We start from the raw sequence: 12,442 nt of genomic DNA on the forward strand, positions 1-12,442 counted from the left end.
AGACCATTGCATCAAAAAGAATAAAATACCTAGGAATAAACCTACCTAAGGAGACAAAAACCTGTATGCAGAAAACTATGACACTGATGAAAGAAATTAAAGTTGATACAAACAGATGGAGAGATATACCACATTCTTGGATTGGAAGAATCAACATTGTGAAAATGACTATGCTACCCAAAGCCATCTACAGATTCAGTGCAATCCCTATCAAACTACCAATGGCATTTTTCACATAAGTAGAACAAAAACTTGCACAATTTGTATGGAAACACAAAAGATCCCAAATAGCCAAAGCAATTTTGAGAAAGAAAAACAGAGCTGGCGGAATCAGGCTCCTGGTCTTCAGACTATACTACAAAGCTACAGTAATCAAGACAGTATGGTACTGGCACAAAAACAGAAATATAGATCAATGGAACAGGATAGAAAGCTCAGAGGTAAACCCATGCACCTATGGTCACCTTATTTTTTATAAAGGAGGCAAGAATAAACAATGTAGAAAAGACAGCCCCTTCAATAAGTGGTGCTGGGAAAACTGGACAGCTACATGTAAAAGAATGAAATTAGAACACTCCCTAACACCATACACAAAAGTAAACTCAAAATGGATTAAAAATCTAAATGTAAGGCCAGACACTATAAAACTCTTAGAGGAAAACATAGGCAGAACACTCTATGACATAAATCACAACAAGATCCTTTTTGACCCACCTCCTAGAGAAATGGAAAAGAAAACAAAAATAAACAAATGGGACCTAATGAAACTTAAAAGCTTTTGCACAGCCAAGGAAACCATAAACAAGACGAAAAGACAACCCTCAGAATGGGAGAAAATATTTGCAAATGAAGCAACTGACAAAGGATTAATCTCCAAAATTTACAAGCAGCTCATGCAGCTCAATATCAAAAAAACAAACAACCCAATCCAAAAATGGGCAGAAGACCTAAAACGACATTTCTCCAAAGAAGATATACAGATTGCCTACAAACACATGAAAGAATGCTCAACATCACTAATCATTAGAGAAGTGCAAGTCAAAACTACAACAAGGTATCACCTCACACCAGTCAGAATGGCCATCATCAAAACATCTACAAACAGTGAATGCTGGAGAGGGTGTGGAGAAATGAGAACCCCTTACACTGTTGGTGGGAATGTAAACTGATACAGCCACTATGGAGAACAGTATGGTTCCTTAAAAAACTAAAAATAGAACTAGCATATGACCCAACAATCCCACTACTGAGCATATACCCTGAGAAAACCATAATTCAAAGAGTCATGCACGATGTTCATTGCAACTCTCTTTACAGTAGCCTGGACATGGAAGCAACCTAAGTGTCCATCGACAGATGAATGGATAAAGAAGATGTGGCACATATATACAATGGAATATTACTCAGCCATAAAAAGAAATGAAATTGAGTTATTTGTAGTGAGGTGGATGGACCTAGAGTCTGTCATACAGAGTGAAGTAAGTCAGAAAGAGAAAAACAAATACTATAACCTAACACGTATATATGGAATCTAAAAAAAAAAAAAAAAGGTCATGAAGAACTTAAGGGCAGGACAGGAATAAAGACGCAGACCTACTAGAGAATGGACTTGAGGACACGGGGAGGGGGAAGGGTAAGCTGGGACAAAGTGAGAGAGTGTCATGAACATATATACACTACCAAACATAAAATAGATAGCTAGTGGGAAGCAGCCACATAGCACAGGGAGATCAGCTCGGTGCTTTGTGACCACCTAGAGGGGTGAGATAGGGACGGTGGGAGGGAGACGCAAGAGGGAAGAGATATGGGGATGTATGTATATGTATAGCTGATTCACTTTGTTATAAAGCAGAAACTAACACACCATTGTAAAGCAATTATACTCCAATAAAGATGTTTAAAAAAAAGAGAAAGAAAGAAATGCTGTACACCATAAAAAAATAAATAAATAAATAAGCTGCTACCTGGAGGAGGGAACTTGCTCTGAGGCACTGGGTGGAGCTGCCGCAGCCTTAGGTTTCCCTGCCCGGGAAAGTGTGTGGGAACGCATAGTGGCTGGCGTCCGTCTAGGCTCTGTCTCTTTCCTGGCGGTGTGGCCTTGGGCAAGTCACTTGACTTCTCTGTGTCTCAGTTTGAACATCTGTAAAGTAGGGATGACTGGAGGCTCCTCTTTGGGTTGGCCTGAGGATTCAGTGAGCTAATGTGTATAAAGCCCTAAGAGTAGGGCCTGGCACACATGAAGTGCCCCATAAATACTGGTCCTTGTTCACTATTCTTAACTCAGACAGCCGAGGAGGTGGGCTCAGAAAAGGAGGGAGAACATTCCAAATCAAGTAGGGACATGACATGGACTCCCCTCCTCCCCTCCACGTGCTCGTGACCACCCGTCCTCCCTGTGTCCCTCTGGGCCTCCCCCCAGAGACCCCTACCCCGCACCCTCCTCGCAACTTCTCTCTCTGGCTTTCACTGGACCTCTTGTGCGACTTCTCACTCTCTCTCCTAAAATACCACTATTTATGCTTGTGTCCTGCTGCCCCTATTAGACCTAAGTTCCTTGAGGCCAGGACTGCATCTTCCTCTTTTGTTCTCCTCCCTCACTCCCCCCCACTTCCTGCCTTCTTTCTTTTGTCCTTTCTTTCTCTCTCTCCTTTCTTTTCTTTTCTGTTTTTGGTATCTAGCATTAAGCCTTACCCATTTTGTTTAATGCAGGAATTTAAAAGCCATTTGACAACTAAATGTCTGCCTAGTAGCCAAGAGCAGCCCTGCCTTAGAAGCTTACCTACTTAGCTGAGCATTTTGGTCTCAAGCAGCGGTTCGCAACCAGGGGATTCTGTCTCCTCCCCCGACCTCCTCCTGGGGACATGTGACACTGTCTGGAGATGTGATTGATTGTCACACTGGGTGGGGATGCTACTGGCATCTAGTGGGTAGAGCACAGGGACAATGATAAACATCCTGCAGTATATAGGACAGCCTCCTACCTCAAAGAATCGTCCAGGCCCGAAGGTTGGTAGTGCCGAGGTTGAGAAACCCTGGTCTAGAGTAGCTCCTGCAGGAGAGAAGAGGGGACCCCAAAGTCAGATTACTCCAACTCCTGAGTTTTGCAGTCGGCCTTGACTGTGTCCTAGGAGCAGCCGGCAGCGGCGCCCTGCCTCCCTCTGCTGGGTCCTGCTCACTCATTTCTCTGCCCTTTGTGAGCTACGAAAACCCGTTAGGTCAGTGTATCTTGTGATGGCTCCATTGAGCGTGGGTCCAGAGCCTCCCACTCCTGGTGGGCTTGTGTGTGGTGTTTTTCAAGCAAACCTGTTTCCTCTAGCCACAGAGAAATGTGAGATGACAGTTTCTAAAAGTGTCGCTTTCTAAAAACGCCAGGCGTAATCTCAAGGCACAAAGAACACCGTAGAAATCAGAATCGACTTGAGGAGTCGTGGCCAGCAAAGGTTGGATTTGAATGGCAGGCTCTGTGAGCTTGTGTTGTTTTGTTGGCGTGGTGTTTACCAGTTAATACAGCCCATTGAAAAAATGACTTCTAGACCTTTTCTCTCGGTAATAATGACCTGTTATGGGTTTGAAAATGGCAAATATTGTCTTCGTTTTAGAAACTGCCTGAGCTTCCTGCAGTCCAATGGTGTCCATCGGTGTCCATCTTTTTTATTTTTGTAACATCTCTGGCTGGCGGGGAGGGGTGGGGTGGATGTTAAGAAGAGGCAGGTCCATTGATTTTCCTGCTTTTCCATTGAAAGAAATAATGTCTACAAGGGAACCCCACAATAACTCTTCATAAAGCTCTCCTGTTCTGTTCCAATGCATTTAAAAAGCTCAGAAGTAAACAAAAGTTTGGCTTAAGAAAAGAAATCGTCAAAAACGTAGTCAAGTGTAAACTGGAGAAACCTGCAGAGCTTTGGTCCAGCTAATTCCTTGGATATCTATTCCTTGGATATTCCTTGGATATGTTCTGAGCATTTAAAATGCTCAGAAGTAAACAAAAGTTTGGCTTAAGAAAAGAAATCGTCAAAAACGTAGTCAAGTGTAAACTGGAGAAACCTGCAGAGCTTTGGTCCAGCTAATTCCTTGGATATCTAAGGTAGGCATCCATTCAGGGAGAGGAGGGAACGTGAGCATGGTTGCTGAGCAACAGTTCCCATGGGGAGAAGAGCATCAGTGGCTTGGCTATAGACTGCATAAAAGATGGGTCAGGACAGAAGGAAGGAGGAAGCTCAGGCATTCTTCCTCCACCTTCTGTTTCTGAGCTAGAAGGAAAGATACACAATAAAGACCCAAAGGGTGGTGGCAGGATTGTTGTGCAATTAGCAGGGCTGCTCTTTGCAGAACAGAAACCAGCTAATTAGTGGGGTGTGAGGAAGCCTTCTGACTTTCAGATTATGCTGGATATGGGTTGAAGGCAGCTTTCTGAAACCAGGAAGCACTGAAAAAGAGAATAATTGAAGGTTTCCTGAGAACTGAAAGGTCGCCAAAGATAAACAGAAATTGCAGTCAGGTGAGCTTAATGTCAAAACGGTGTCTTCACGTCCCTGTGCAGCTGTGTTGCTGAAGGCAAGGTGTGTAAATTCTCTGTGCTTCAGTTTTCTCGTTCATAAAATGGGTGTAATAAGAGTTGTGAGAATTAAGAGTTAATATGCATATAGAACTTAGAACAGTGTTTGCATGTAGTAAGTGCAATATGAATATTAGGTACTATTACTTTATTTTTCTCTCCTCTTCCAGATCAAAAACAGGTCTGACCTTGTTATGCATTTTAATATCATGCATTTTCTTACATTCGAAGTTTGTGAAATTATGACAGTAACTTGACTTTGTATGGAGTTCCTATTGTACATCCATCAGGATGTGCAGATTATGCTCGATAACGAACAGTCTTTAGAGCTTTTAATACTAACACAAGTCTGTATCTTTTGTTCTTGTCCAGTGAGGATTGTTTTTAGTCTACTAGGCTTGCCATAACAAAATACCACAGATTGGGTGGCTTAAACAACAGAAATTTATTCTATCACAGTTCCAGAGGCTACAAGTCCAAGATCAAGGTGTGTGCAGGCTTGGTTTCTGCTGAGGCCTTTTTTCCTGGCTTGCAGATGGCCACCTTCTCGCTGTTTCGTCACATGGCCTTTCCTCTGTGCACACACAGAGAGAAAGAGAGAGCTCTCTGTTATCTCTTCCTCTTCTTATAAAGACACCAGTCCTATTGATCAGGGCCCCACCCTTGTGACCCCATTTAACCTTAATTACCTCCCTAGAGACCCTATGTCCAAATATAGTCACATTGGAGGTTAGGGCTTCAACATATGAATTTGAGGTGGGGGGAGATACAATCCAGTCCATAACAGGATTGGGGGTGGAGGTGGGCCTTTCTTCATAGTATTTATTTGAAGACCCTGGTTCTCAGGGGCTTCATCTCAGCACATGCCCTTCTCTCCCACCCCAGCTCATGCTGAATTCCCCTTGGCTCACTCTGATGCCCCAGCTGCACGGTTCCCCGAACTCCGAGTTCTTTGCCAGCTTCCTTCTTCTCTACCTGGACTGTTCTTCCATTGCTGCTTCCACCTCATCCTTTAGGCCTTAGCTGACACCCTATCTACAGATGGTCCTTTGTCCCAGGCAAGCCTCAGCTTTAGGCTCCTATGAGTAAGTAGAAGGGGCAAAATTCACCAGCCTGCAATTCTCGTAGCTGCCCTCCCATTTCACTTGATGGCAGATGGGGTACCCCGAGAGGAACAGCTAACTGATAAAGGAGCAGTCATACAGCAGTATCTCTAAAATGCCATAAATCCATTACACTAGGAACATGTCCCTCACTCCCAGGTGACCGACAACTGCTGTCACCACCACTCCTCTTGGTGGCAGCCACGGAAAGACAATGTTGGCTTCCTGTGTCCCTGGCCCCTCTCTTCCTGGCTTTCCTGTCCAGCCCCACACCTGCTTTCTGTTCCTTTTGGAGGCACAGTGGCTGCAGGCCAGGTTTCTGGAGGCAAATTGTTTGAGTTAGAGTCCAAGCTAGGCCACTTACTAGCTGTGCCGCTTTGGACAAGTTACTTTACCTCTCTGAGCCCGTTTCCTCATCTGTAAAATGGGGATGATGGCAGGACCTATCTCCCGGAGTTGTGAGGATTAAACAATTTATTGTGTGAAGTGCTTAGAACAGTGCCTGGCCCATCCATGGTAAGCTCTAGATTGATTGCATTTATTGCTGTTGCTATGAAGCACCGTCTCAGCACATACCCAGACGTAACATGTTTTTGACCTGTGGATTTGAAACTTCTTTTTAAATTAGCCAAACACTTTTCAAGTGAGATCTTCAAGGGAACCCCAATATATAAAACAGAGTTTACAAGGGATCTTCTGGTTGCAGTGGGGTGGGTGTCCCAGGAACTCTCTCTCAAACCCATCACAGTCTCTCTCACCAGCTAGAAGATAATGTTTCTCACGTGTGCCTCGTGGACCAGCATCATCAGAATCACCCGGATTTTAAAACTGCAGAGGCTGGGGCCCCAGTGCAGCCTGCTGAACTGGATTCTCCAGGGGGCGGAGCCTGGGAATCTGGATTTCGGTATAGTGTTCAGGTGATTCTGAAGCACAGAGGAGCTCATGCAAGCATCATAACTGCATATTTATTTTCCCCACTCCTGCCAAGGGAAAACCCTTCTAGGGTAGTGAGTGGCGTTTCTACAGTGCTACACTGATCCTCTGTTCAGTTTCTCCTGGGTGGCAGTGGAAAGGAGGCTGGCCACCGGTTGGCACCGCCCCTCCGCATCCCACAGCCTTGCCCCGCCCTCTGCCCCGAGGGCGCTGGGTATTAACAGATCTGGATTCCGTCTACAGAGCTTCTAAACCCTAAAAAGATTATGCTCCCTTCCATCGCCCCCTTGAGTGATTCAAAATCAGGAGTGCCACACCTTAAAGTAAGGGAAAGCATCACATTCTGGTTTCCTCCATGTGATTCCCCTGAGGCGTTTTGCAAACGTTTACGTTGCATCCAAGTCAACTTTTTCCCCCTTTTGTGTTTGGGGGCAGGCGCCTGCTTTGCACCGGGTAAGCACTCACCTTGCTCACTTGTAGGCAATCCTGGGCTGCAGCCTAAACCTCTCTCTCGTTCTGCCTGCCTTTCTCACAGGCCTTGACGAAATCCAGTGCTCCCTGCCCGTGGGGAACAGGAGGATATTCCTGCAAGAGCTGTCGGAGGCCAGCTTCAGCGAGTGCAAGTTCAGCCTCTCCCTCACAGACCTGTTCATGATCATCTTCTCTGGCGTGGCTGTGTCCATCGCCGCCATCATCTCCAGCTTCTTTCTGGCCACCGTGGTGCAGTGCTTCCAGAGGTGCGCCCCCAACAAAGACACTGAGGACGAAGATAAGGATGAGGACGACTGAGCCGCCCGCACCCCTTTTCCTCGCTCTCCAGAACCCCAGCCGGTGGCTCTCCTCCGAGGAAAAGGCTGAAAACGGAGAAGAATTGACCATCGGTGACCAGAGCGGTGCCTGCTCTGAGCCTTGCCCCCTGGGCGCACCCGCTGAGACCTCTGATCTCAGAGTTTAGAATCCACAGAGTGAAGGAGCCCAGGAAGGATGCCCCGAGGAGAGCTTGCCTTCCGGCCTGAGGTGCGTGTGGGGAGAAGATGACCGAGTCAGGTTTCAGAGCTGACAGCTGCAAACAGCGCAGGGGATGTGAGGACTGGCGGCTCTCACCTGCAAAGATGACTTTGTTCTGTCCATGTCTCTGACCCGGACCGCAGGACCAGGCAGCTTCTCCTGCCTCCTGAGAGGCAGCAGCCTAGACGGTGGCGATTGGAGTTCAGGTCCGTCTCCATGGGAGCAGGACTTCTGCCCCTTCTGGAATAGGCTTCGGCCACCTTGGGGTGTAACGCAGAGAACAACCCCATTTCTGGCTAAAATGGCACCGAGTAAAAAGCTAAGACCTGGCCAAAGGGTGTTTCACTCTTCCCTCTGAAGTACAGCCAAGTTGTTTCCATCTTGCCCCGCCACCTCCTTCAGCCTTGAGTCCCTCCGCAGCCGAATAGCGCCTGTTCGTTCTCTGTGCTGGCACCGTTCCAGACTTACCATCTCCAGAACTTGTGATTAACTTTCCTGGAGGCCAGGATTCCAAACAGCAGGTTATATCGGACCAATAAAATGTTAAAAAAACCCAAAACAAAACAACCTGGGACTTGGCTTCTGAAAAACCTCCATCAGTGGCCTTAGGGCGTGTGTGACATTCTTTGGAGCATCGGCTGTGACAGGCAGTGTTTTCCAGGATGTGGACTGCAGCACTTTGGTTCAGAGACAGTGTGAAACAATGCCATGCACCCAGCAGGTTGATGGAAGATGGTGGGTATCAGCAGCGTCGGGCCTTGCTGGGGACTGACACTTAGACGCGGAGCTGGTGAGAAGCTCCTGGGATATTTGGGGAAGCATCTCTCCATTGTTTCCCATAATATATTCCTTATGTTTCTTCCTCATTGCTCTCTTGCGTCTTTGCCTGCACAGAGAATTACTGAGTGCTTGCTAAGTGCCCTGGTCCAGGGATTGTGGGTACACCTTCCAGAAGGAAGATGGGGCCCCGGCTCGCTTGGGCCTCAGTAATCTTATGGGTAGAATACAAAACAAACAAGTAAACAAAACTATCATTGCAGGTAGTGATAAGCGCCATGAAGGAGATAAATGAGGCCTTGTGACAGAGAGTAGCTGGGGGGAGCCAGTCAAGAGTAGACGGAAGGGTATAGTAGCCAGGGCTCTCTAGACAAACAGAACCAATAGGAACTCTGTCTATCTATCTATCTGTCTGCCTTGTAAGGAATTGGCTCAGGCAGTTATGGGAACTGAGAAGTCCCACAGTCTGCAGCCAGCCAGCTGGAGACCCCAGGAATGCTGGTGGTGCAGTTCTGGTCCGAGTCCAAAGGCCTGATAGCCAGGAGAGGCAATGGTTGAGTTCTAGTTTGAGGGCAGGAGAAAACTCAGCTCAAGTAGTCAGGCAGAGGGAAGGAGGGAGGGCGAGATGGAGAGGGAGATGGAGATGGAGAGAGAGAGAGAAATTCCTCCTTTCTCCGCCTTTTTGTTCTGTTCAGGCCCTCGATGGATTCGGATTCGGTGCTTCCCATCCACTTTGGGGAGGGGGATCTGCTTTACTCAGTCTACAGATTCAAATCCTAATCTCATCCAGAAACACCCTCACAGACACACCCAGAAAGAATGTTTAACCAAATAACTGGGCACCCTGTGACCCAATCAAATTGATGCATAAAATCAGCCATCACTCGGGGGCCTCTGATTGGGTCGTTTTGAGCTGCATCCTGCCTCCTTGTCCCACCTCGTTGCTTGCCTCTCCCCTTCTCTCCTTTCCTCCTCTTCCACTCTCTGTTTCTACTCTTCTTTCTCCCCTTCACCCTCGAGGAGACTCCTCGTCAGAGGGGCTGTCTTCTCAGAGTCGCTGGGCAAATGGAGAAGTGGGTCAGCATCTTCCCAGACCCCGTGGCAACCTCCGTGGGCCCCACCCTCAGTGCAGGTAACGCTTCCATTGAGGAAACAATATAGGCAAACAAATTGGTCATCACGAACCGTTAGGTGCTGCTGGAATTGCTGTCGAAAGGCTCCAGCCATCATTTGTACCTTATTGTGAATGAAGGTTCCTGGAGACAGTTTTCAATCAGGAGAGAAAACTGCACTGATGTTGGCCGTCCTAGGGGAGAGAGAAAAGACCATGGAGTAGGGGGCCTCGGGCTCAGAGGACACGAAATACTCTAACACCAGCACCTCCCCAGCCTGGCCACAGACTCAGCTGAGACTTGTGTGGGGTTGGAATTGCGCTCTGTCGTCACAGTCTCCAGTCGCCATTCCCAGGAGCATCCTACCAGGGACACAACTAAAGGCCCTGGATCCAACTGGGCCCCCACCAAAGGCACACTGTGTTTCTCCCAGAATCCTAGGGAGGTGGTACCCCAAGTTGTGGAAACAGCACTAGACCCTTGTTTTGTTTTTGTTTTTTTTGCGGTACGCGGGCCTCTCACTGTTGTGGCCTCTCCGGTTGCGGAGCACAGGCTCCGGACGCGCAGGCTCAGCGGCCATGGCTCACGGGCCCAGCCGCTCCGCGGCACGTGGGATCCTCCCGGACCGGGGCACGAACCCGTGTCTCCCGCATCGGCAGGCGGACTCTCAACTACTGTGCCACCAGGGAAGCCCTGATTTGGGTCTTTAAAAATTGACATCTAACACTATATTATTATTTGCAAGTGTACAATATAACCTGGTATAGTCAGGTGTTTTGGTTTGTTTTTAATGTTACCCATTCTAATGGGTGCGAAGTGGTACAATGTTTTGGGTTTTTTTTTTGCGGTACACGGGCCTCTCACTGTTGTGGCCTCTCCCGCTGCGGAGCACAGGCTCCGGACACGCAGGCTTAACGGTCATGGCTCACGGGTCCAGCCGCTCTGCGGCATGTGGGATCCTCCCGGACCGGGGCACGAACCCGTGTCCCCTGCATCGGCAGGCAGACTCTCAACCACTGCGCCACCAGGGAAGCCCGACCCTTGTTATCATAGGTTCTGGTAGATGAATTCCCTCTTCATGAGTCTGTTTTAATCCCTTGGTCCACTTCAAGTGGTTTATTGTGGTCAACAGGCTCAGCTCTTTGCTCGGAAGACACACACCCTGCAGAGTGTAGGGGCCGGTGGTCGTTTACTGAATGAATGAGCGAGGAAGGGAGGGGCTCCAAGGCTTGCTGGGTGCCAAGTAACCATCATTTCTGCTGACTGCAACCTAGAGTTTTGAAAAGAACATGACTTGGGGGAAGAAGAAGAGTTTTCAAGTATTGGCAGTTGAAACAGTCATCTCCTGGATATAAAGTTCCCGTGAAACACTGGGGACATGGGGACATTAGGGACATCTGTGGTCAAACCCAAGGAAATATACTGACCAGGAGCCACAGCTCAACTGGGGAACCGCCTTTGAGAAGTGACATTGCACAAGCAGCAGGCGATGACTCAGTGCTCTCTGTTGCTGTAGCATCTCAAGTTATTACTAACAACAGCCGTCGTGCTGCATACCAGTTGAGGGCCTCCTCCGCGCCGGACATCCCCCCCTCCCAGATCTCCACTAGTGTCATCTGGGTCTCGAGTGTCACCAGCTCAGAGTCGCTCTCATCACGCCATCCTGTATTATTTTTTGCACAGCATGTACCATGGTGTGAAGTTATCCCACCTGTTTGTTTACATGTTTATTGTCTACCTTTTCTGGACTAGAACATGAGCCCCCCAAGGGCAGGAACTCAGGCCCTTTGTGTCTCCAGTGTTTGAACAGTAGTGGCACAACCAGTATATGCCTGTGGGGTGAAAGAGCAAACAGATGAATTCCAGGCACAGTACTGGAAACTCTACAGACCTGAGCTCTTCTTAAGCATCCTCACAACGCAAGTGGAGAGCTGCTGTCATCTGCGTTTTGTCGACTGAAAAAAACTGCACAACCTAAAAACTGAGAGTTATGTTTGATTCGGTGGGAATTTTTAGGACTTCAAGCCGGGGAGGCAGCATCTCAAGTAGCCCTGAGACCTGCTCCAAAGAGGCAACGGTGGGGAGCTAGGATATATAGGAATTTTGCAACGAAGGGTAGGTAGTCTGAACATCAAAAGATTATTGTTAATTAAAGAAAACCAGACTATTGTTAATTAAAGAAAACCAGACGTCTCAAGGAATTTAGTGCTTTTATATGTATGGGAAGATGCAAAAATCTGGGCTTACTGACATTATTCCTTTGATATGCATCTCGCTCATCTGGGGCCAGTATCCTGTGTTTGCATATCCTGAGTTTCCTCGGGGCTCACCGAGGGGGAGTGGCTGTAGTCTGGTGGCTGCTAGAGAGCAGGTATTCTTTTCCTTCTTGAGTTCCCTCAGGGCTCACCGGCTCACCATCAGCAGTGGCTACAATCACTGATGACTGCACCCTTTGTTTACTGATATGGCAGGCGATATTCCATTTCTCAGTTTCATAGGTGAGGAAACCAAAGCTCAGAGAAGGTGGTGGATGACAGGACACGACAGAGCCAGAACAGATTTGTGGCCATTGGACTCCAAAGCTGTGCTCTCGGTTATAATAATAGCTCATGTGGGGGCTTCCCTGGTGGCGCAGTGGTTGAGAATCTGCCTGCCGATGCGGGGGACGCGGGTTCGTGTCCCGGTCCGGGAAGATCCCACATGCGGCAGAGCGGCTGGGCCCGTGAGCCATGGCCGCTGAGCCTGTGTGTCCGGAGCCTGTGCTCCGCAACGGGAGAGGCCACAAGAGTGAGAGGCCCGCGTACTGAAAAAAAAAAAAAAAAAAAAAATAGGTCATGTGTATCGAGAGCACTGTCCATGCTAGGTGCTGAACCAAGCCCTTTGTACAACTCACCCCTGTAAGGCAGTATATTCGTCAGGGTTCTCCAATAGGATGTGCATATATATATATGATT

General features: G+C 48.0%; 1 protein-coding gene across 1 annotated transcript in view; it reads left to right on the top strand.

Annotated features, from left to right (window-relative positions):
- Positions 1-8,465, top strand: part of LRRC38 (leucine rich repeat containing 38) — a 31,546-nt gene extending 23,081 nt beyond the window's left edge. Inside the window, exon 2 of the mRNA XM_059038016.2 lies at positions 7,127-8,465. Within this exon, the coding sequence (XP_058893999.1) occupies positions 7,127-7,380 (254 nt within the window). The 3' untranslated portion in view covers positions 7,381-8,465. The remainder of the gene's footprint in view (positions 1-7,126) is intronic.
- The last annotated feature ends 3,977 nt before the right edge of the window (positions 8,466-12,442 follow it).

This window comes from Kogia breviceps, chromosome 1, assembly GCF_026419965.1.
Source record: "Kogia breviceps isolate mKogBre1 chromosome 1, mKogBre1 haplotype 1, whole genome shotgun sequence".
Classification (NCBI taxonomy): domain Eukaryota; kingdom Metazoa; phylum Chordata; class Mammalia; order Artiodactyla; family Physeteridae; genus Kogia; species Kogia breviceps.